The sequence below is a fragment of the Caretta caretta genome, chromosome 3, assembly GCF_965140235.1.
Source record: "Caretta caretta isolate rCarCar2 chromosome 3, rCarCar1.hap1, whole genome shotgun sequence".
NCBI lineage: Eukaryota > Metazoa > Chordata > Testudines > Cheloniidae > Caretta > Caretta caretta.
The window spans coordinates 131,464,623-131,490,606 of record NC_134208.1 but is presented as its reverse complement, the minus strand read 5'-3'; the positions used below and the strand labels follow the sequence as shown (position 1 = coordinate 131,490,606).

Below are 25,984 nucleotides of genomic sequence, written 5' to 3'. Positions count from 1 at the left end.
GAAGGGTCCAGGGAATAGGAAGCCAACAAGGAAGATGCTCCTGGGAAAGGGCTGCTTCTGTTTTATGCTTATCACATGGAGCTTGCATTAGAACAAAAATTGACAGTCCCTCTGTAAATTTTAGTTTTTTAGAGTAGTTCTCAAAATGGCATCCACTGACTGTCCAGTTTCCACCATATGTCAAAATTGAAGTGAGTCTGTTGCTTTTAACTTGGGCAAAGATAATCATGCCATCAGCCTGGAAACAGAAAAGTGATTTGAAATATTTGATAGAGTGACAGACACAGAGAAATGCTTTTAAGATCTGAGTTTGTGTCACTGAGCGTCATGTTGGCTCCAGCTAAATTGCAGGTGATTTGGGTGGAAGTAGTATATTTTCTCTGAATAAGTTGCTAATTCTTTTCTAAAAAAGGGGGGGGGGGATTCATATGAGGATTTATCTCATTCTTTACTTCCTACATTTTTTTTTTTTTAAATATGGAATCCTTAAACTGCTTTTACGAGTTAGGCTTGTAGATATATTAACTTCTATTTGACATTTATTTAAATAGCAAGGCATTTTACCAGCACAGAATTTTCATCTTTTCTTTAAATTCTGAGGGTGTTTAGAGGAATTAAACAAGTTTCCAAAAGGTATTTTCTTTAGTCATAAAAGTGAAATTAGATTGGAGGTGGGGAGAGGGAGAGAGTTTAGACAGATAGGAGCAGCCTGGGACAAATGGAAGGCAACACTGAGAGGATCCGGTTTTTTGTTTTTGTTTTTTTTAACTATCTCCATGATATCAGGTATGCTCATATAATAGTAGGCTTTGATGGCCCCTCACAGTAGCAGTAACTGTTATTATCATGGTGGATGCCTCTGTACAGTTGAAGTTACTGTGGTAACAATGCTGAGCACTAACATGACACAGGCAGCTTTTAAATTTCAGCTTGTAGCTTCAATTTTAACAAAGTTTTAAAATCTTCAAAAAAGGTCTCTGCCTTGCCATGCTTCTGATGGCATCCTTTTTAGTAGTCTTTGAAGTGACGTGACACTTTTAATTTATAGCACTTTACTGTGCCCAAATAGGTTTATAAAGAATTGATTATCCAGCACAGCTCTAGTATTAGTTAAAGATGGTTGGAAAATTGGCTGTTGATCAGATTTATTATTTATTTATTTATTTATTTTTAAGGGAAGTCCAACAAAAAAAAAGCTTTTTACAAAATTCTTGACAGTGGAGTGGCAGGATGTGCATCTTGAACACAACTGCAGTATCATCCTATTTTGCAAACAGTTTGTGGTTCCATGCTAAGGCTGAGTTGAGTTTTGCACTTAAAGCAGGAATTCAAATACTTTATGCATGAAGAAAAGAATATCCTTCCAAAAATTGCAGTACTTTTTGAATATAGAATGAGAAATATAAATAGGTCACATTTAAAATATACAAGAGGCAAATTCTTTCAGATCAAATTTGGAGCCTTGGATTCTCCCTCAAAATAGGAGTGAATTTATTCCCAAGCTTACCCTTTTCAAGGCGAGAAGCTTCCCTGCATCAAATAACTTGACATTTCATAAGATGCATTCTAGTTCAAATTTCCTCATTTGCAAAAGTGCAACAACTAAATGAAGTTAAATGTCACATTTTCAAATCCTACTACATTTTATGAATGTTAACTTCATGATTCACTGGCAAATAGAACAGACTCAAGGTCATTAAAGTGAGATAAGTTTATCCTAAAGAAGAGCAGGTTAATGCTGTTTTTTGGGAATACTAGTTGTAATGTTAGGATATCTAATCCATTTGAGTTGCTTTGGGCCAAAAAATAAAATGCATGACAGCAGATTAAATTTTCAGCATACAGAACCTTTAAGGGACTGTGTTGTGAGCCTCTACTGGTACAACCATTCACAGTGTTTAGGGCAGTGGTACACAATTTTTGTAATGCTCGAATCCCACTGGCAACCTGCTGAGAGCCAGAGTTGTGTGTAATTTGCGTATAAATGTACATAGGATTTTAATAAGAGAACTGCCCCCCCCCCCCACATGGTCAAACACATGTGTAAAAATTGGGCACTTAAATTGGTAGCCTGGCTTTCAGAAGTGCTGTGCTATAGACAAAGAAGTGTTGGACTTCTTGAACTGTGCTGGTGCTATAGACAATATCCAGGTGCCCATTCTGGGCTTACTCCATTAAGTCAATACCTTAACAGAGAAGGCTGCAACTTCCTGGTGATCCAAGCATTGGTGTATCGCTGTGGCTGGATCCTGCGTGGATGTTTAGATGGGGGTGAAAACATGCGTTATACCTTTTTAGTAATGCTCCACTTTTCTGCAGTGGACAAAGGGGCATGGTATTCTCACCTCACAATGGACATTAATGTGGTATCCAACTTCACTGTCACTCTACAGACCATGAACACCAATAGATTGAGTCCCGAAGCCAAACCTGTCTCTGCAAATCTTGATGGATAACAGTTCAATTGGAGCATGTCTACAGCTGGGAGCAAGCCTCCCAGCCTGGGCAGACAGACTTGTGCTAGTGCACACTAAAAATAGCAATGGACATTGCTGCACCAGTGAAGGCTTGGGGTAAATACCTGAGTTGGACCCGCCCAACCTCCTGGATTTGAGCTCAGGTGACCAGCCTGAGCCATTGAGGATGCAGCAGCATCCATGCTGCTATTTTAATTGTGCTACCTGAAGCCCCTCTAATGCAAATCTGTCTGCCTGGCTGGATGGCTTGTTCCCAGCGGCAGCGTAGACCTTCAAGCCTTGATGGGCATAGCCTTGACGTGTAATCACAACTGTTCTGTGAATATTTGTGTACCATTGCAAGCACTAGTGTGTGTATGTATGTGTCATGCTATCGGTATGCTAGGGATTTGGAGTTGTTAACACTAAAATTATGTAGTGTAGATGGGGCCTTTTATAAGCAGGAAAGGCAGAAGCTTTCACAGCTCTAGCCACTGCCACTTGCTTCTCTATTCCATAAATATTTATAACTTATCGAGTTTTATGTATAGATCATTGACTCATGTCCTCAGATGTGGAGAATGTTTTTATGCAGGCAGATTCTTTTTTTAACATTTTAAGAAAAAAAATGAGATTCTTACCTAAAAGTGGATTTGATTGTATATTCTAAGCAATGTTTTGTCTGATGTGTTGAGCTTGCTATTAGCTGATGGTGTAGCTAGTCATGGCTGCCCGAACCTGCATATTTGTGTGCTTTAGAACAGTGGTTCTCAACCAGGGGTAAGCGGAGGTCTTCCAGGAGGTACATCAACTCATCTAGATATTTGCCTAGTTTTACGAGAGGCTACATAAAAAGCTCTAGCCAAGTCAGTAAAAACGAAAATATACAGATCATGACTTGTTTAGACTGCCATATATACTATACACTGAAATGTAAGTACAATATTTATATTCCAATTGATTTATTTCATAATTATATGGTAAAAATGAGTCAGCAATTTTTCAGTAATAGTTTGCTTGTGACCCTTTTGTATTTGTATGTCTGGTTTTGTAAACAAGTAGTTTAAGTGAGGCGAAACTTGGGATATGCAAGATAAATCAGACTCCTGAAAGGGGTACAGTAGTCTGGAAAGGTTGAGAACCACTACTTTAAAACACTCAGCTTCTAATAGTAATTAAAAGGACATCAAAGGAAATGAAGTCACTAAGATAGACTAGTGTACATCATTATATGTGGACAAGGATCATTTTTTTAATTCCCCAGACTTTTTGAGATGCATACCATAGGATCTCTTCTAAAGTGCAGCTTTCTCCTGCTCTGTTAACTTTGGAAGGGAACACATGCAATAATTGATAGTATTTTTGAAAGGTATTGCCAATGAGATTTTTAAGCAGATTAATTTCTCATAGGTCCTGTGGGGGATTAAGCATTTTGGGATTTTGTCTTTTCTAGATTAAACTCTGCACCTATTAGAGATGATGAAAAGTTAGTTGTTAGATGGACTACCCTACCATTATTACTGTTTAGAAGGATTATGTTATGTGTGTGTTTGCACAAATATCATTTCACAGCTACTCTTGTTTTTCAAATTCTGAATTTTAGAATCCTAAAATATAGATTTTTAGAATTACATAGAAGATTGTATTTGTGAGCAAGGTCAGTACAGTGCCAGCCACCTAGGAGACCTGTACATGGAATTGGATGTTGAAAGTTGGGGATTGAGCATGAAATTGAGCACCAGTCCCAAACAATCAGAGTGCAGCCCTTTAAACACTCATGTTTAAGAGGTTCACTTAGCTATTTATATTTGGATTTATATAACATGTATTTATCCAAGTTCTAAGTATTATAAAGAGCTTTTTAAAGCACCATTGCACTGAAGTAAAATACAGCAAAAAAGGACCTTTGAGGAATGAATATGTTCACCCTTAAATTCTGATATTGGAATTCGGCATTAGAGAAAATCAGATTTCCCAGAACCAAGGAACTTAAAGATTTGTAATATATTATAGTTCAGGCTCAGATTAGGCTCAGTTTAGGCTCAGACTAAGTTCTACCCAGATCATCAGTGGTATTTTCTAATTATGTTTTAAAGATGTTGGTCTATCCCTTTTTAAATGTAATTGCCACTTAATCTTATATTTAGCAGGGATTGCAATGCTAGTAGTACAAAATGAACTGCTCAACTGAAAAGTGCCTCATCACCTTTGCAAGGGAACAAACACTTTAAAAGAAAATTGAAGACTTGGTCAGATAAAACTTTAATTTGTTTTTCAGTTACTTATTGGGTAAAAATATTTTATGGGAAAGTGCTTCCTCTTTTATTTCTTGGAAATAGTATTGAATTTTTATCTAGCCTAACTAGAGTGAGTGAGTATGTGCGTGTGTGTGTGTATGGTTGTGGGTTTAAAAAATATGGTTAAGGGGTTAAAATGTCACTTCTCAATAAAACATTCCTACTTAATGCTGCTCTTCAGTCAAGTTGTTTCCACAAGCAGTAGTCTGAAATGCCAGTTTTAATTACCAGCTTTTTTAAAAAATAGAACTCACAACTTGAGTAAAATTTTGTATGCATACAGCAGCTTCACAAGAAGATTTCAAAGCAGTTTCCTTCTGTGCTTAAGCAATATTCCCATTTGAAAATTGAGTACTACATCAGTTTGCCCCATCTTTTAATTATTTATTTATTCAGTACTTTATTGTTGCATTCAGTCACTCACTGGGAAAGTAGGCTCACCTTCAGGACCATCATTATTTCTGCATTTTCTTTCTCTTCTTTCTCTATCTTCTGTTTTCCCTCTTCCCAGTGGATTTCACTTTTAGCACTTTTCCCATATCATCTGCTAAAGTGATGAGGCAACAAAACAGTTAAATGTCAGAATGTTTGCTTGCTGGCCAAATTCAGGCAACAGCTGAAACATCTCCAGTGACAAAAGAGCTCCAACTTGTTCTGCCATCTGCTTGCTCTGCCTTGCTTGTTACTGTTGCACAGTGTACATAGCAGCTCTTGCATGTCAATTCATAGTTTTTACCAAACATTGATAGTAATAGCATATACATACATCTAGACTTGAGTCAGACACATGTTATGCATCCCTGAAAACTCTAGATATATTGATGTGTGCATTTTGATAGAGAAAGGTGAACACTTGAACCCTGTTATTTAATTAACTGTAAAAATCACGTGCTTTCAAATGGTCCCTCAATAAATTAGTCTGAAATACAAAGTACTGTGTAAATACTTTTAATAAAGGGTTATCTGTGGGTTCATAGCAAATCAAATTTGAGCCCTTTTGTCACTGGTTGGAGAGACTTACCTTGTCCTTGAAAATGGCCAGCACATAGCTGTTATAACTTTGTGAACTATAAACAAAGTACTCTGCTTAGAGCAGTTACCAGAATTGTCAGAAAGAGGAAATTACTTTATTCTAATGTTACTCACTAGAGCCAAGTCTTTTAATCTTCTGAAGGATATTTAAGGTAGATGTCTTGTAGGACATCCATTAACTGTATTGGTAACAGCTTCATAATGGAGCTCTTTGCAATGTGAGTACTATGAGTTTAAATTACAGGGTTTTTTGTCTTTAGGTGTCAACGGAAACAATGGCGGATAGACCTGCCATCCACTAGTGTAGTGATCACCTTCCACAACGAGGCCAGATCTGCTTTACTTCGAACTGTTGTCAGGTATACAGAGAGAGATCCTGTTGCCCTGCAAGCCACTCCCATAACTATAATATGGAAGGTGAACCCTAATTAGTTATCTGACTTCTCTTTTTTCAGTGTGCTTAAAAAGAGCCCATCACATCTTATCAAAGAAATCATACTGGTGGATGACTACAGCAATGATCGTAAGTACTATCGTGGGGCCTGAGCCTTCAATATCCTTATTCATGTGACTTGGAGTTCGGAGTTTCAGGTTCAGTATTTGATCTTAGTTTTGTCAGATTCATTGTCATTGCCATTTAACTATGAAGAAACATGCAGTATGTAGTTCTTGCTGGGTGCAGATCAAACAGGAGAAAAAGCTTGCCATAGTATAAATGTTTTTATTATAAACTTCTGGTATTTGCACCAGCCATTTGATATCACTGCTTTAAAAGGGGGCTGACACTTCAACAATTCATACTGCTACTAAGAAATAGAAATATAACTCACTTTTCACTAAGCTTGGACAATGAAATTAGGCCAATCAGTATAAATTCTGTTTACAAGTCAGCGTCTACTTCATTTCACTGGCGAGTTCAGATATATTAGCCGGATGCTGCAAAGTTTGGGTTGTAAACACCACAGAGACGTAATACCTTTTTAAAAAATGTTTAAAGAAAAATAAGTTAATTTTTATTAATATATCTTGTAAAAGCCTATTTCTACAAAACGTAAAAGTTGCGCCTAAAATAAAGGTGGCAGGATACCTTTAATTTACAGGAACATACATTTTGTAGCACATTAGAAGTTCATCACATCAGAAATATTGGGAAAACTTAAGACAAGCTCAGTTTTTCAGTTGAATAATTTTTCACCTATTTGTGACGAGACGAGAGATTCATTTTGCCTTTTTATTGATTTATAAGTATGTTAAAATGTAAATACTTTGAAACTTTAATTTTTTGCTTTTCATTTGTGAAACAGCTAATTTTCTGATTTATTTTAATGATTATGTCAAGTTGCATGTCATTTATTTAATTCATGTCTCACCTAGCTGAGGATGGTGCTCTGTTGGGGAAAATTGAGAAAGTGCGGGTCCTTCGAAATGATCGTCGAGAAGGTGCGTTTTGTGAAATTACTTTGGGGAGGGGAAAACGCAGGCCTAAAAACAAAAAGTAACTACCTTGGAGAACAGTGAACTTGAAATATTTTTTTTAAAATATGTGCTGTGTATTCTGTATCTCTTTGTGCAAAAAAGTATACGTGGATTAGTAGTGCAACAAAAAAAAGTAATGTTTAGGTGTGTCAGTAAGGTAACTTTCCAGTCTGATTCAGGCACTTCTTTCCTCTGTCTTGCTATCCTTCCCATTGACATTGCACACTAGTCTCTCGCTTCACAGCATAGGAGCCCTTCAGACAGCAGTTTTTTGAATATGGGGTTTAAAACCTTAGACATGGGAGACTGTCCTACAGCTGTTTGTTGATGTAAGTTTTGTGAGGTTGACAGCTACTGTAGCTGAGAATGAACTATCAGATATGTCCTTATTCATGTTTATAAATATTTGCCTACTAGGCTGCCAGTCTTGCCTCTGGGGCAGCCAGAATTATTGGATGTTTAACTAATTATAAGAGATTGTCCAAAACCAGGAATTGACACACGTGAAACCTCTTGGCACTGTATAATGAAAGGTATACTTTGCACAAGAATTTCCATTATGCTGAGTGTTCACTGCTTCAATATATTGTTTGGACTTTGCTTGTAAGCAATACTTTGGGAGGGGAAAAAAGCATTGATGACTTAGAACACTCACTGGACTCTATTGAGTAAGGGGGTGTCATTTTTCAGATCGTAACTGCATTTAAAGTAAAAAAGAACAAGATAATTGTCACTGGAATACTGATTTAAAGTTGAGATCTTAGTGTGATAACAAACATTTTCAAGTGTTTTTAACTCTTCACAGTACTGTAGAGGGGGAGAGCTAAATTCTTTCTGGCTCATACATCTAGAGAGCAGGATTGCACAAGTGTAACTGAGGGCATAATTTGGCTTTTACTAATCTTTTACTAATAATGCATGTCCCAGAAAAAACTATTTATGAACAATTATGAGAGTGGATTCATTTTGCATGGTGTTTTAGAGAGATTAGGTATGATTCCTGCCCTGAAGAACAAGCAGTCTGTTTTTATTAAGATTTTTTTCCCTAAACGTACAGCCATATACAAATTTACAAAGAACAATATGAACAAAAAACAATGCATTGAAAACATTTTAACATTTTGTTGTCATCAAAAGCATGTGTTGTTATTATGTAGAAAACAAATATAGAAAGTAAGTACAAATAAGTATTGTACTAAATTGATACCTTATTGATCTGAACATTAAAACTTAAGAGGAGCAAAAATAAGAGAAATGAAGTGTCACATAAGAAATTAGAAAAGCAGAACATGAAGATGGACAAAGGCAAAAGGTAGGAAAATGAGAGTATGAGTTAAAAAGGAGTCATAGTAAGCAAATTGGAAAGCCTGATATTTTTCAGGCATAGTGCAAGAGAGTAGAGAAGGCATCTTGGGAGTGGAAGTTAATGCAAGCAAAATCCAAAGGTTGTATTTTGGGAAAAGGGACTTGAAAGAGAAGAAAGAAGATAGTTGGTGCCCCAGTGGGATGTTCTACATGGAGGGCACAATTAATTAAAAACAAAAAGTAAGGTATGTAGGTAGAGTGGGAAGGAGACAAAGGAAGGAACAAGGTGTGATGGTGGTCAGAGCACAGAGGGCGAGGTAGGGGGAAAAATTAGATGAAATGTAAGGAGGGTAGAGCCTTAAGTGAGGATGAGGTGTTTAAACTTCATGTAGAAAGACACCATGAAAGGGACTTCATTAGCTGCTGAATGTCAGACTGAAGGAAGGGAAAGATAAGTTGGGAATGCAGTATTCCATATGACAGTTATGCTTTTGAATGAGGCTTTTGGCAGTGAGGATGGAGAGGAAGAGTGCATTTTAGAACATTTTATAGATGGAGAAGCAACAAGATTTGATGGGAACTGGAGTATAAATAGAGAAGGAAAGTAGGGAGTTAAAGATATAATCCCAGGGTTGTAATCTTGAACAACAGTGAAAACAATGGATTGTGGTAAATTAGGGAGTTCAGTATTTACTTTGTTTTAATTTAAGTAAGAGGTGAGACATTGATTGAGAGATGAGACAGATGAAGAGAAGTTGAGGGCGGAGAGGTAGATCTGAATTGTCTGCATAGATGTGGTAAGAGACCATAGGAACAGAGATGATCACTCAGTTAGCAATGGTAGAGGAGAGGATAAAAAGGAGGGAACCCAGGGTAAATCTCCCAGGGACATACACTGGGGGAAAGGGAGAAGTGTGTTTGCCAAAAGTTACTTTGGAGTGGTCAGCCAATTAGGAGAACCACCAGAGAAGACAGTCTCACAGAAGCCCAAGAAATAGAGGATTGGAAATGGAGAAGACACGTAAACATGGAATAAAAAGTCCTAGTTTTGTGAACAGTTTTGATGGAGTTGAGAGGGCGAGATGCCAGACTAGAAGCAATCCAAGAGGGAGGAGCAGAAAGTGTCCTCAAGGAGTCTTGAGATAAAAGGGAAGGGGAGAGTTTTGGCAATGGTGTCGCTTTTTGCAAATCTGCAACTGCCTGGGACAGGGGCCACTACAGCAAGTTCATGGGAAAGTTAGGGCTTGTCTAAGTATGCAAGTTATACCACTTAACTATACCAGTATAGATTAAAGCAGTACAAGCTTCTAGTGTGGATGGAGTTATGCAGGTGTAAAGATACTTATACCAGTATAGTTATTGCTGTAAGGAAAGAGGAATAAGATACTGTCAAAGCACTGTTTATACTAGTATTACTACCTCTGCACTAGGGGTTGCACTGGTATAGCTATTTTGGTAGAAAATCACACCTAATCAAAATAATTAAATACAAAAACTGTAGACCAGCCCTTAACAGATTGGAAATTCGTCACTTTTGGTCATTTTATCCTCTCATCGTTTCACTAAATCTACACTAACAGCTGGTTTTATAGCTAGGCTTGTTAACAGGCTGACTGGAATTACATTTTAGAGCACTGAGTTATTGTCTGTTTACTGTTGAAATTCTTCCTCCTGTGATGACTTATTTAAATTTTTCCCCCACAGGCTTGATGCGCTCCCGTGTCAGAGGGGCAGATGCAGCACAGGCTAAAGTACTGACATTCCTGGACAGTCACTGTGAATGCAATGAGCACTGGCTGGAACCTCTTCTGGAGAGAGTAGCTGAGGTTAGTTTAAGGTGTATGCTTACCTGGTTATAAAATGATTTATACTGCCTTAATTTTATGCATATATAAAAAGATTGTTTTCTCTTTGAAGTGAGAGGAAAGAGATGACATGAGTGTTCGCTGATGAAAGCCCACTTCTTGGTCATTTAATCTAAACAGTAGAGCTTAATCTGTAAATACTCTTTCTAATTTTTCTAAGCAATTGAAACATGCTTCTTGGTTCCTCAATGACTTTTCTTTGTAACTTTTTTTAAGAAACTGTAAAGCTAGATATAATTCTCATCACCCCAGTGCAACTCCATTTATGTGACTGTTTATTCCTGTGTGGTGTTGAGGATATTCAGATTGGTAATGGGAAAAGTTGGGCTATGTACTCAAAACTAATTTATGTCTGTGGAAAGCTGTTGGTAAGATTGGTTAAGAGTACACACGTACTCCATGTGTTAACTGTATTTTTTTTACTTGTTGCTTGGTAAGCAAGCAACATCTTTAATTTCTCAAAATTCTATATAAGTAGCAGCTGGTCCAAGCATTGCCCCAGGAAGCATTGAAGAAAACTGCAAAAAGCAAATTGCCTACCTTTCATCTTTTTCCCCCCACTTCTCATTAAAATGCCCTTTTAATTTACCTATTCCACAAATGTTTCCTCTCACAATGACCCTACTCTAATTCCCTCTTTCTACATAGTGGAGTGGGGAGTGGAGGGGATGAAAAAGGCGAAACTCTTGTTTTAAAATTACATAGGCCTGCGTCAGTAGCTGAATTGATCAAACCCGAGCCCAGGGTGGCTGAAGCACACTACTGTCTGGAGCTTCAGACGAAATCACATCCAAAAATCAGTTTATAATGTACCAAACTGTGAATACAATAATAGATAATGCAGCCTTCGTCTTTAAAACAGTTTCCATTAGATACTTTGTCTTATTAATGCCATATTCCTCTACCCCAGTCTCACAAAAGAAATAGTCTATGCCATCAGTGCTCCAATTCAGAACAGATGGATTATAGTTCTTCTTATTACCAACAGGCAGTGGGAGCTACCAGTTTCTATTTTTGGTACTTTCTGCTGTTTAATTCTGTGGTACCTTGTAGCTAGTTGATGTTTTCAGAGATGCTGTACCTCATATAGCACATGCTCATTCACAGTGTGATCAGTGTTCTATTTCCAATTGTTAACTTCAACCAAGTCAAACTTTGACAGTACGAGAGTAACTAATTAGCGCCTAGAGTGCCTGCAGCTAAATACATCACGTCAGTGCTGATATTTCTTTGCACTTGCTTAAAGTGCCATATATCAAAGCCCCCTTAGCTGAGGTTCCATCTATCCCTCTGGTTCTGTAGTGCTAGAATGGTCTCTCCTATGTCAAAAGGGAGCAGAAAACCCCCAAACTAGCAAGCAGTTCTGTAGAGAATTTCAGAAGGAGCAAGGGAAAGGAAAATAATAAATGTTTTGTGGGAAGCCCTCAGCTTACGATCTTGTTATGCCAATACAAAAAAGTTAGGGAGAAGTAAACTCTTTTGAAGCCCACTAGCCCAGCTGGACTGAAGCCTCTCCTTACTGGGATATAGGAAGTAAACTCAAAAAGAAAAAGAGTACTTGTGGCACCTTAGAGACTAAGCAATTTATTTGAGCATAAGCTTTCGTGAGCTACAGCTCACTTCATCAGATGCTTATGCTCAAATAAATCTGTTAGTCTCTAAGATGACACAAGTCCTCCTTTTCTTTTTGCGAATACAGACTAACATGGCTGCTACTCTGAAACCTGTCAGGAAGTTCTGAGCCAGTACAGCTCTTTATAGAGGGCAAATATTTTTTCCCCCAGGCTTCTTGTTTGTTTCTGGTTTCTGTGCTAGTACAGTGCCATTATGCACTCTTCAGGCTACACTTGACTGGTTTTAGGAAGTTAAATTGGGAGGTAGGAAATTTCATTTAACCCCTTCATTAAAACAGAATATGGTACCTTTTATTCTGAAGTTCTGACAGGATAATGGAGCACTATAAAGTGATTTCATCGGAAGAAGCATCTGATGCATTTTGCTCCACGTGTCAGCTATGTCCAGCAGGATAGACGTGATTAAATCCACTTAAACTTGTTTCCTCACCATTATCATATAGCAAATACCTCCCTGAGAAGCAGAAACATATATGAACTAATCATATCTGAAATCCTGAATGGTTCTCTATTTGATGTATTAGTTTCACTTTTTGCATTGTAACCTGGTTGGTTTCATATATTGTTCAATGAACATAGGACTGGTCTCCTGGATTGTTAAATCCGGTCCCCTACTATTATAGGCAACCCACCATATAACCCATTTATGAATGGGATGGACTTCAGGTTTCTCTATTGGGGAGAAGTTAGAGTATGATATATCCTGCCCTTTCAGAAAGAAAGGCAAGACTCCCTGACTAGATGACTGGAGGTTTGATAATGGAGCTCACCGCTTCCAGGTTTTATGCCTGCTCAGGTTGGTAAGGCCTGGAAACAATTCATATACAGTACGTGATGGCTCTTGGTTAACTTATGTGTTGATCTCAGACTTGCTCACAGTGCAAACAATATGTAGTTTGGCATTAATTGGCACTTTTTTTAGTCTGAGCCTAAAAGCGGAATGGATGTGAAAACTCACCTGTTTTAGGCCTAGAGATGACTTCTTCAGGTCATGGTTGGGACACATTTAATAGGGCAGTGTGGAAAGCCTGCACTGCTGCTGCCCTTGCAATACCAGCTTTGTAGGTAGCTAGAGGTCTTCTATTTCCAGAGCTGCTCAGTGGTCATTGGTTTTTACAAAGATAAATACACTATAAAAGTTGATGAAAACATCTAATGGGATGGTTGGGGGGCGGTGGGGGGGGGAAGGAGAGCAGTTTTAGCAGAGCACAGTACAAATATCTTAGTGTGGGGGTTTAATTGAATCAGTTTACATGATTCACATGCTATAACAGCATTGTCACAGTTTCCCCTCACAGATCTCTCCAGCGTACGACCCTCAGACATTGGGCCCCTGCCTTCTGTCTGGGAGTGGAATTCCATGAGTCTCCCACTCAGACTGGGTTGCTGAGCTGCAGCATCCCAGTTTACTTGCATGATTCCTGAACAGGCCCAATTGGGTTTGGCACCTGCAAGAGCCTTCCCTTAAGGAGCAGTGGCCAGTAGGTGTAAACAGTGACTCAAAGCAGCTTTTTCAAAACAAAGTTTTATACATAGGAACATAGCAATCAGAGAAAAGGGTTAAAGCAACAAAAGGCCTACATGCATGTTCTCTTACCTACAGCTTAGCATTCCCTCAAAGCCTAGCGAAGTCCAGCTTATCCCAGGTACTCCTGCTTCTATTGACAGGGGTTCCATCTGCTTCCCTGCAGATTCTCTTCCTGTTCTATGGTCCCCTTTTTATGCCCCTCCAAAGTTTTTGTCTGATGTGGGACTCCTGAAACTGGCCAAACCGGCTTATGCACCTTCTGGGGGAGAAGTCAAGGATAGGCTTCAATGCAGATGATTGTTTGCATTATCTGTTAGGAATTGCAGACTGATTGATGTAAAGCCGTACTCTGATCTCTGCTGTGAAGTGAGCTCCTGTAGGAGCTAATCCTTTGAAACCAGGTAACAAACTTAATCATAATCTAATAAACAATATTAATAAAAATAATACAGATAGCTCCCATGTTCTTCACAAGCCTAGATATTACGTCCTTTCTATTTGGCATTTTCTGTTCCCTATATTTGTTCTATAAACAAGGGTGGCATGCATATCTGGGGACAGTTTAATTCATGATCTCTGCCATCACAGCCTAACTGTAGACTATGTAAACTTTGATTATCACTCTTACTTGATAATCTTATTTATTTAAAATGAGGTTTGGAGGAAGAGAAGATGGCATTGTGACTGAGTGAGACTGGTTTTATTTCCCTGTCTCTCAAATTTCTCGTGACTTTCAGTGAGTCTCTTAAACTTTGTTCGCACAACAGCAAAATGAGGTTATCAGTAGATCCTTGTAGTATTGTGAAGCTTAATCTTTGTGAAACCATTTGAAATCCTCTAGAATTTTAAAAAAGCAAAATATTTAGAATTCTGAGAATACTTCCTGATGGTTTCAGTAAAGTATATGATACACCAAATCTGTAAAGCCTGTATTACTTCTCTACCAAATATTAAAATGAAATTCTGTATTACTTTGAATTTCCAGAATCTAGAGACTCCTACTGTGTTCACACTTCATTTCCCTTCAACGTCACCACAAAACACACACACCTTTTCAGTTCTATATGCCATTGCAAAGTATAGTGGAAAACCTACAGAACAGAAGCAGCAGACTAAAAAATGTAACAAGATTTTCACTTAGCCTTTGTTCTGATTTTCAAAATGCACATCAGACTTCCTATAGGATTTCAGCAATGCAAATTAAGTATCTTTTCGCATAACAAATGCAGTTTAATTAATGGCCATTTCAGGGGAGCCACTGAATTTAATCTTTTCAGTGGATGGTCGTGTACCCCCTATATTCTGAAGCCTGAATATCAGTTAACACTTTATCTGCATTAACAGTTTTATTAGCATGGTGCAAGAATTAATATTAAGAATACATAAATGCTCTGTCCATTTTGTTGCCCCCCCCTCAAAAAAAAAAAGCATCTATTGCTTTACGTCATGAGGAAAACCAGGGATGATATAATCATTTAAAAAAACTGGAGAGTAATGCAGTATTAGAGAGCTACTGTCTGGCAGTTTGAACCTACGATTTAGTTTGTGGGATATTTTAAAAAAAAAAATATAAAAGCTTTATAAAGTTTTTGTATAAATATTGTGATACTAATGCAGGGGTTCTCAAACTGGGGGTCAGGACCCCTCAGGGGGTCGCAAGGTTATTACGTGGGGGGTCATGAGCGGTCAGCTTCCACCCCAAACCATGCTTTTCATCCAGCATTTATAATGGTGTTAAATATATTAAAAAGTGTTTTTAATTTATAAGGGGGGTCACACTCAGAGGCTTGCTGTGTGAAAGGGGTCACCAGTACAAAAGTTTGAGAACCACTGTACAAGTGTATGGGTATCAAAGTGAAATGGACCGGACTAGAATTCCTGGCATGTGGGAATCAGATGGATGTATAGTCAGCAAGCTGCCACCTACCCCATTACACCCACCTCTGACATAGAAGGCATGGCTGGAACTCTGCTGTGTTCTGGCAATCCCCTCCTGGTGTAACAGTCCCATATTGCAGAGCTGCAAAGGTGGTTTGAGCATCTTTTACTGCCACTCAGCTGTGCCAAGCAGAATTATTTTAGAAATTGCAACCCAGAAAGGTTCTCTCAGAGATGGGCTTAGATACTGAGCAGTATTTAGTGTAGAATTGATTGCTATACATGGACATCCAGTGCTGGTTGTACTATAAAAACAAGCAGATAGGCTGCAATATGTCTGCGTTCCCATTGTGAGGCTGCTCCCCCCGCACTTACTTTTAAACAAGGATGTTTCCCCTACCGCTATCTCAGTATTTGGAAATATTTTTACCAAAGTAAAACAACAACTTGTTTTGTGTTTTGTTGGTTTGTTTTTTTTTTTTTTTTTTGTTCAAACATCTTACTTTCTGGGGGGTTTCATTTTTTTGTTTTTTTGTGTAACCCATTCGTATAAATTAATGGAATAGTTAAGATCTAGCATACTTGAACTGGGTGGAAAATTGACTGCTTATTTTGAGAGCACAAAAGGGATCATTTAGCGCCAGTCTTTGTCTGTGCAGTTTATGTCTAGGATTAGCTCGGAGAAAGTGGATATATAAAAGGTAGGGGAGCAAAAAAGCTTATATTTTGCCTTTTCTGGCCTGTCCTGTGTCTCAAGCTTGATTTGTGTGTCTGGGTTTTTCTAACCTAGACTAAACTAATTATTTCATTAGTTGTCTCTCTACTATGGATGCAACACAGTGTTCAAGGTTTAAAGTCTTCGATGAAGGGTCATACTTGGCCTATGTGCCACAACTGAAATGATATTGGTTAGGACCCTTAGCTTGAATTTTAACTACAGACCCAATTAGATCCTCCTTTGACAAATTTAGTAGGCTGTAGATTTCAGACAACCTACTCACTGAAGGTAAGATGACCTGACTCCTGTAAAATACTCAGTATTTCACAAGATTATAGGTACTTGTAATAACTTGCAGTGGCTATACTGAGATCATTAGGGAGTTAGCAATTTAAGATTAAATGAAGATAAAACAAGGTGATACCTTTCATGACTTGGCATATTTAAATTGATTAACCAGAGGAGAGAATACTTTACAGCAATCACTTTCAATATGTGCAATTATAATATTCTTGCAAAAGTTCAGTAGTGCAAAGGACAAAATGATTAATAACCAATTAGAGGTGCAAAGTGTAGGGTGTTGAACCCATTACAGAAGTTATATACCCTATTACTTTACATTAAAACTAACCTCATAAATACAATTAAAAGCATAATTAAAAGATTTAGCTTTGTGCCTTATTTAACATGAGTGCTTACTTTATTATAGATTAATCAAAATAGATCTCCTCTCCTTTATTGGAGACCTGTTTACATTTTCCATACTACTTAATCTATAGGGATTTCTTGAGTTACATGTTTTGGTCCTGCCCCTAATTGATGGCATTCTGTTCAGAAATGTTATCCATGCATGTCATCAGAGTGATGCAATCTGAATCTTACATCTGAGCGCAGAGTTCTTGTACTATTACTTTGCATGCAAGCAAATATATTTCAGGATAGGTCATCAGTTGTTTGAACAATCAGAAGTTATGTTTGAATGCGTTTCTGTTCACTTAACGGAAAGAAATGGAACATGCCAACCTATCACATTTGGAATATCACAAAATCAGTTTTAAGATACTGAGACCTTACCAAGATCCTAATGGTTACATTCAGGGGTAACAGGAAAGCAAGTTTTGTGAATTTGATAAAATGCTTTGCATTTGAAGAACATGTTGTTTGGAGTAGCATTCAAAGCAATTTCACTACTGGTGGGTGCAATATCTGTCCAAAGGCTTTGTTGCTAGCAATTAGTGACTTTTCATGGATTTAATATTTTGACCTTCTTTTTCCTACCTAATTGAGTATTTGAATGTGGAGTCTATTGACCTCTTTAAGAACCCAGGTTTCTTACATTCTGCACTGGCATGTAACATGATCAGTGCTAATGAAAGAATCTCCTGATGCAGCAGCGTCAAAACATTTTTTATTTATTTTTAAATTGGGTTACGGTGGTAGACTAGCAAAGACCTGGTGAGTACTGCAGTATACTGGATTGCAGGAGACTTGAGATCTGAATTCTGGAGCAGCTTTGACACGCCTGTTCTTTGGGGTAGTTTTAAGCTAAGAATGGTGCAAGTGCTTCTGACTTGCCTTCTGAGGTTTGATGTGCAATGCAGTGATGTCTGCTTCAGGGTAAAGTCAAAGGGAGGGGATTAAATTTGTATAAAAGTAGCCTAGAATGAAGAGGGGGGTGAAAACCATAAGACGAGGCAGCTGCTTCTGGAGGTGATGGAGAGAACTCTCTTGCTGAGAGAGCCAATAGGAGAAACTCTTTCTGACTGTTCAAAGTGAGTCAAAAACAGGAAAAGGGGTGCTAATGGTCTCCCACTAAATGGTTCAACATCTCATCCTGCTTGAATCTTTTTCTATTGATTTCATTATTTCAATATTTACTTTTTAATATTTATTTTAGGACAAGACCAGAGTTGTGTCTCCTATAATTGATGTAATTAATATGGACAACTTCCAGTACGTGGGGGCGTCAGCTGATTTAAAAGGCGGTATGTACCTGTACTGGAATATGAGTCAACAAAAAAATTAATGCATCAAAGCGCAAAACATAATTGCTGCATTCCCAGAACTGACAGCATTAATGCACCCTTGTTCCTTTTCACACATCAGGTTGGTGTTTTCACAGTCTCTTCCTGGGCTTAGACTGGACTCAAATTGGATTCTGATTCCATTATTTGAAAACTGTTTCTTTTGAGCCATAAACAAACTCTTAAGGTTTATACTACCCTGTTCTCATGCAAAACTCTCACCAATGTTTATGGTAATTTTGCATGCACTTCAGGAGAAGCATATGGCACAGTATTTGATTCTGGTCTTAGATAAGGCATTTATCTCTATATAGCTTGGCAAGTCATCAGTAGTGGTGTGTGTGTTGATTTTTTTTTCCCTCACTCTCTCTGCCCCTGATGCATGCATGCATGCATGCACATTGTTTAAAAATTAAAACTAAACTCTCATCTCAAACAATTGGACTAAACTATTTGACATTACAGTCATTAATTGTGTGCATGGTAGGGTACAGTGGCTACCTTTAAAAATATATATATATATATATATATACTGGTTAGAAAGATTCTACCATTCCATTATTCCTTAATTTTATGATGGAGAACTCTGTTAGAAATAGTAGTGTCTTTCTTTCAAAATAATAAATTAAAAGCACTCCCTGAACCTATTGTGTGAATAGTTGACTGACAATAAACACTTTATACAACACTTATAAAACTTCAAACCAGGGCTGAGCTCTTGGGTGCTGCCATTAAAATACAAGACAAAGCAAAGTGGATGAGTGACAACCCTGGAAACTGAACTCTGTTCACATGACAGTACAGTGTAAGCAGTGTCAGTGGAAACTCCTTCGTGCTGATCTCCAATGTGTTTCAACCATGGCTTAGAGGGGATCCGTTCAGGGAGGGTAGTTCAGTTTCCATACCCATTTAGTCTTTAGTGCTTACTGAGGCTGCCATTGCATTTGCTAGTTACATTGGCTGTCTTAGGAATGATCCCTACTGATGAAACTAGACTGAATGTGGTCAGTCTTCACTTCAGATACTACACTTGAGTATCAAGTTCCAACCTGTGACCTGGAGATGAGAGGCTCCTTATCCCTTTATTAATACGCTGAGGCATGCAATTTCCCCACAATTATATGCTCCTTATTATAAAGAAGGTAAATAACTGAATTCTAAATGTATACAAAATTAGCACTTCCTAAGCATTCTGGTGGTGGTATGTATACATGTGCCAGCTTTCTAAAATATGCAAGTCTAGTGTTTTTGTTTGCCATGCTTTTAAATCCTGGATATCTGTGCACTGCTATTTGTGCATTGGAATTCTCTGAGGTAGTATTCCCTCCTTCCAGCTGTGGACTAGCTGCCATAGTGGTTGTGCTGCTTAAACCCTTGCTCCATGGGAATGGGTGGAGGGAGGAAGAGAGGGTAATGGTGAATGTATCAAATAGTCTGCTGCTACTCCTCATGTTACTCCTATGGAGCTGTGGTTCCCCAGTCCTGCCCACTTGCCCCCTATCAGTTTAAGCATGTGGGACCCTCTGCCATCATGGATTCAAAAGGTGGGATTTGCCTACTTTTGAATTTTAGCAATAGAAATGTTGCATGTTCAAACTTTTAAAAATAGTTTAGAGGTCTGTTACATGAATATGTGGTGTCCCCCTGTTCCCTAAGGACAGACTCCAATCAGAGTCACTGGGACATGTGGCATCTCTGGCCATCTCAGCAAAGGCCGAAGACTAAGCATGGAAACTGAGCTATCCTTTCATCCCTAGATGTAGTCTCTCCATGTCATGACTGAGACATGGGAAATCTTACTTACACTGCTTTTATACATGATCTGTGGGGGGAGAACTTAATTACCCAGGACTAGCAGTCTGGTGTTTTTTCCAAGCACTAAATTATTATTATTATTTTATATTTTTTAAAGGGTAGGAGAAAGGGAAAAAAATTCCTTACATTAATTTCTAAATCTGACCACAGTTTCCAAATCCATGTATTTTCATCTTTTTGGTCCAAGACAGTTTTCAACCTCTTCATACTGTTAATGTTGTAAAAGTGTTGTTACCTGTTGAAAAAATATTTTCAATTACTGTAATAGAATGTTATTAAATTAGATCTAAACACTTAGTGATAGGAGTGTCCATAAATTATCTTGCACATGAAGGAAGAGGAAATACCTTTTTCACATGAGGCCTGCACTTGAGTGATACATATAAACGTGCTGTTTAAAACAACTCCTGTTATCGAGTAGGTGATCTCGGTTTATTGAGCTCAGGCTTTCCCCAGTCACTGAAGATGGTGAAGCAAAAAAATACTATCATTAAAAGTGCTTTCTACGCTTATTCTGTGTTGTTTTGTAACACTCTCCTGCGTTCCAAAAGAGACCCCTTGTTTTCAGTATAGGGTATGTAACTCTGTCTCAATAGTGCTTGTGCACTGGAACAGCAGCTACAGTATAGGTCACTGTAATTCAAATCATTTTATGGAGTACAGAATAAATTTGACTTAATAGGATACAAAGTATCAGGGTACATTTTTCTTGTTGTGATGGAGATTTTGTTATCTAATACTACTTCCTTTTATATCTAAGTGCTTTTTAAGAGATGAAAGCTCTAAATATAATGTGGAAATGCTTTTTTTAGTTTTTATAGAATAAACATTTTATAGGAACCTCCAAACTTGTCAAGAGGTTTGCCCTGTTGGCACGCTTGTCTGATGAAATACTTCAGAACTACTACTCATTTTCTGTGAATATAAAATTAATATAAATATCTTGTGGGGTCGAAGATGGATTCAGCTGTTTTCATTTTGCTGTCCATATCAGTCCTACCAGGCAGAAATCTATTAGCATATGTTAAGGATCCTTAGTGCAATAGACTTGGTGGGGCAAATGTTTCCTGAGCCAGTTTTGTCCTTTTCCGATCTATCCCATTTCTCCAAAGGCAAACTGCTATACCTCCATTCAGAAAAGGAAAACCTCTGATCTCTCTTGACAAATCTGGAAATCCTCTATTAGATGACCTAATCTGTTCTAAATGCTTTTGGTAGCAGGTATAGTGTGAATAGCTGTCATGTTAGCCATTACGTAATAAGCATTGTAGCTTTCTCCTAGTATAGTGTGTAAACTTGCATGCTTCAGGGCGCTTCCTCAGAGATGTGGGAATAGGAAGAAATTTTCACTGTTGGCCAATTATCCCATAGCTGCTGGGTTTCTTGCACCTCCTTCTGAAGCATCTGGTACGAGTCACAGTTGGAGACAGAATGCTGGACTGGATACATGACTAGTCTGATCTAGCTTTGGCAGTTTCTATGCTTGTTTTTCTAACCTTAATTCACAAAGCAAGCTGTCCAAAGAAAGAGGTTTTTCACCCTTACATAAAACAATTTTAGTTAAACATAAAGCACTGCACCTGAAGGTTTTAACATGCCATATTTTCTAAGCATGCAGTTAAAGAAAGTGGCATAAGTAGGTTTCCAAACTAGGTAGGTGAACAAAATTGCAAATAACCTGTGGTGACATCCAGGAGAGTGCTGCTTGTAATAAACAGAGACGAACAAATAAACAAACATTAGCTGCTGTGGGAATGATAGGTATAATCTGACAAATCAGATAATTGTGGTAATGACCTCTCATGTGTCCATGATGACTGAAAGTTCTTTGATGCTCTACTTAACCAGAGGTGTATGAGACTAGATCCATACCAAGGCTTTTTGTTTCTCATTTAGTGTTGCTGACTGTGGATTTTAAAATACAATATAGAAGTATTTCAAGATAAATTTAGTTTACATTTGAGCCCATTTCTGTCTCTTATCTAGATTCTTCTCTTCTATCCTTTCCTTTTCATTTCTGTTCTCCCCTCAAATGTTTACCTGAGTTCAGATGTTCATTTGAATCCTTATGTTAAACTATTTGTTTTGCGCTAACCATCTAATCTGAATGTCTGTTCCCAATTTTTAGTAAGAAAAAGCATCAGTAAAAGCTGAACAATGAATTAAAACTTCAATTAACTTTCAATTTTTTTCCTTTCTGATTCCCCCCCCCCCTTTTAGGCTTTGATTGGAACTTGGTGTTCAAATGGGATTACATGACACCAGAGCAAAGAAGAGCAAGACAAGGAAACCCAGTTGCTCCCATAAAGTATGTTCCTGTCAACATCTTTCCCCTCACAAAACAATGTTGTAGATATTTTTAAAAGTACAACTTCCTGAGCTACTATCTCCCAAATATTGTCTTTGACAAATGATCCCTATGCTAACTGATAAGTGCTAGGGAGTCCTTTTATGAAAGTTTAAATGCAAGACAAAAACTTGCAGGACTATGTTTTTCTAGAACATTGCCTGAAGCTGAGTCATACATTACTTTTTTCCTTTCCCATCCTTCATGTATGGTTTTTAGTTTTGTGCAAGCTGGTGTTGTACCACATGGAACAGAAGCAAGAAACTGATAGTACAAGTCTGTGGATTTGAATGGAAATAATCACTGTGATTCATTGTTCAGCTTCCATTATTGATAAACGTAATAAGAAAAGTCTGATAGCATTTAATAGTTAACATCAAGAGCTTCTTCTGTTTTTCCCTTTTTCTAGAATGTGTAGAACTATTTTTTAACCTGCTTGTTGGCCTGTTAAACATCATAGGTTAACTATCAACAGTTAACTGTCAGATGTATATGACATGAACACATTATAATATATACCCTATGTACACCACTTGGCTTGACAAACATTGAAAAATGTAAATATGACTGAATGGACTACTTCATTTCCCCAGCTGCAAAAAGAGGATATTTACCCTACCTCATTGGGGTGATGAGGCTTAGTTCTTTCATTGCTTATATAGCACTCTTGAGACCTTAGCTAGAATTTTGCACTTATAAGTGCAAAATAACTATTATTTCTAAGGATCTTAGTGTACTGTCTGCACTTATAAGATGACCCCTTCTTTCTTGAATTGAAATTAATACCTTTATTATGCTAAGACTATGTTAAAGGTTTTAAAATTCAGTTTGACTCTGAGTACATGTCCTATATAAAAGGAATGAGAGACCTGAACAAGGATCTGGAAATAGAAACAAACTTTAGGTATATAAGCCATGAAGCAGTATATTCTTTAGAAATGCTAGTGTGGTGGTATGCATGTAGTGCTATACAAGGAATAGTGACTAAATGCCTTCAAGAGAAAAATATTGCAAGACTACTTCAAGTAAGCATTCAGCCTTGAAGGTTCAAATGATAAAGCACAATAAACTGGCAGATCATTAAATATGTAACTTCTGACTTTTCTCCCTTCTGTCTCTTTAGAACACCAATGATAGCTGGCGGGTTGTTCGTGATGGACAAATTCTATTTCGAAGAGTTAGGAAAGTACGATATGATGATGGATGTGTGGGGTGGAGAAAACTTAGGTATGTACATGGCTTTCTTCTGTTCGTACAGTCAGGATTTAAATGACAGTTAAGACTAAGTGGATTATTGGCAAAAATTCAGAGACCGCCAAGCTTCAGATTAAAATAAAGAATTAGAACGGGGTAGGACTAGAATGTTGAATATGAGTGACTGAGAGGGAAGCATTTGTTATCTATACAGTTCAATTATTTTTGTGAAAAGGCAGGCCAATAAAATGGAAGTAAGAAATTACAGGAATACAGATTGCATTTTTGAAAAATAATTTCCGGTATAGCTCTAAAATGGCATTCTCTTCTAGCTAAATTGATTAAAATGCAGCAGTGTCTAAGTGCTACCAGTTTAAGGGACTTCTTAAGATGTTGCTGAAATTTAATCATGTAAAGCAGAACACAAAAGTTCATGGGTTTAATCCTCTTATGTATACTTTAAGAAATCAATTAAAATGTAGCTGTCTGAAGACTGATCTAATATAATTTTTTATCATCTGTCCTAGTAGACCACTTGGACCTAAGTTTAAGATAGTTCTATTATTTTGGGAAAAAACTGGCCTTTGGCCATGTTCTAATGCTTGTTCTTGGGCTAAGGGTGATATTTGAGCTGAATAATTCTGTTTTGGTTGTTTGGGTTACAGTAACATGAAGTTTTCTGCTTCTGCTAGGAGAGGTGTATTCAAAAACATTTTTCACTGTGACAGCTTTTTAGAACTTCCAATTTGCTTCTGTCTTTACTGAAGGACTATATTAAGGGGTTTCAGAGTAGCAGCCGTGTTAGTCTGTATCCACAAAAAGAAAAGGAGTACTTGTGGCACCTTAAAGACTAACAAATTTATCAGAGCATGAGCTTTCGTGAGCTACAGTTCACTTCATCGGATGCATACAGTGGAAAATATTAGGGGGGAGATCTTCTATACAGAGAGAACATGAAACAATGGGTGTTACCATACACACTGTAACAAGAGTGATCAGGAAAGGTGAGCTATTACCAACAGGAGAGTGGGGGCGGGAGGGAACCTTTTGTAGTGATAATCAAGGTGGGCCATTTCCAGCAGTTGACCAGAACAGTAGGGGGGGGGGGGAATAAACAAGGGGAAATAGTTTTACTTTGATTTACTATATTAAAATATATAAAATAAAATATAGTTTTACTATATTAAGTATCTTAGACATTTTTTAAAGTACTTTAATTTAGAAACCACTTACAGTTCAAATTTGTGTACTGCATATGCACAGTACACTACTTTCAAACTTTTAGTGTGTCGTATATCCATCCATCCATCCATTCAGGGTTTTTACATAAGCACTTATTTAAAGCCTTGGAGTGCATTTATATGAATCTGTTGCCAGAAGTACACTACAGTAATACAAATAATTTAGTACATTCAAGGATTGGAAGGATTGTCTGGTCTCACCTCCTATTTAACACAGGCCATGGAACTTCACTAAAATAACTCCTGACTGAACTATAATACACATGAGTATTCAAACACTTGATTCATGTGTTTGGCTCTCATGTTGATTGTGCATTACTAAATCATGCTTATTTGAATGTTGCAATTATGGTCACTTTTTTAAAAATTACCAGGAAATTCATTGTAAAACTAATACTGCATGTTGCAGTTGACTTTACTTTATCTGAAAGCATTTTTAAACCAGTGCATACAGTATTATCCTTGAGCCAGTCAGTATATTTTAATGCTCTTCTTTCTTTACCTGCTGATGGAAGGTTCCATCAGCTCACTCAGTCCCTTTTTCCTTCTGTGGGAACACAGCCCTGAGATCCCTGTCCAAGCACTTTCTCTCCTGCTGTCCCACACGTTCTCTATACGGTTTCCTTTCACTCTTTTGGCCCGAATCCAGAAGAGCACTTAAGTACATGTTTAATTTTAAGCATGAGTAGTCCTACTAACTTCATGTGCTTAAAGTTAAGCAGGTGCTTAAATGCTTTGCAGGATCAAGAGCTTGAGGTGGGGCGGGGAGGGCAGGCTGGAAGCTGTAATTTCTCAAGGTGAAGAGTTTCTAAGGGTATGTCTACACTATGAAATTAGGTCGACATTACAGAAGTCAATTTTTAGAAATCGATTTTATGCAGTCAATTGCATATGTCCACACTAAGCGCATTAAGTTGGCGGAGTGCATGGAACTTGGGGAGGAGGGTGGGCGGTTACACAGGGGCTGCAGCAGCAGTCTGTGCTCCTGCTGCCTTTCCTCCACCAGACGCCAGAACATATCCATTTGATCCCCCAGTAGCCTCAGCATTGCATCCTGCCTCCTCTCATCACGCTGCCGCAACCTCTCCTCTTGCTCCTGCAACCTCTCATCTTGCTCATCCCTCCTGTCCTCGCGTTCATTTTCTGCTTTCCTGAACTCTGCCATTGTTTTCCT

At 37.9% G+C, this 25,984-nt stretch overlaps 1 protein-coding gene across 1 annotated transcript in view; it reads left to right on the top strand.

The window, feature by feature from the left end:
- The window catches only part of GALNT2 (polypeptide N-acetylgalactosaminyltransferase 2), a 169,329-nt gene that overhangs the window by 104,166 nt on the left and 39,179 nt on the right, over nt 1-25,984 (top strand). The window contains exons 4-10 of the mRNA XM_048843911.2: nt 6,046-6,144; nt 6,241-6,308; nt 7,160-7,225; nt 10,271-10,392; nt 18,087-18,174; nt 22,249-22,336; nt 23,499-23,602. Coding sequence (XP_048699868.1) covers nt 6,046-6,144; nt 6,241-6,308; nt 7,160-7,225; nt 10,271-10,392; nt 18,087-18,174; nt 22,249-22,336; nt 23,499-23,602 — 635 coding nt within the window. The remainder of the gene's footprint in view (nt 1-6,045; nt 6,145-6,240; nt 6,309-7,159; nt 7,226-10,270; nt 10,393-18,086; nt 18,175-22,248; nt 22,337-23,498; nt 23,603-25,984) is intronic.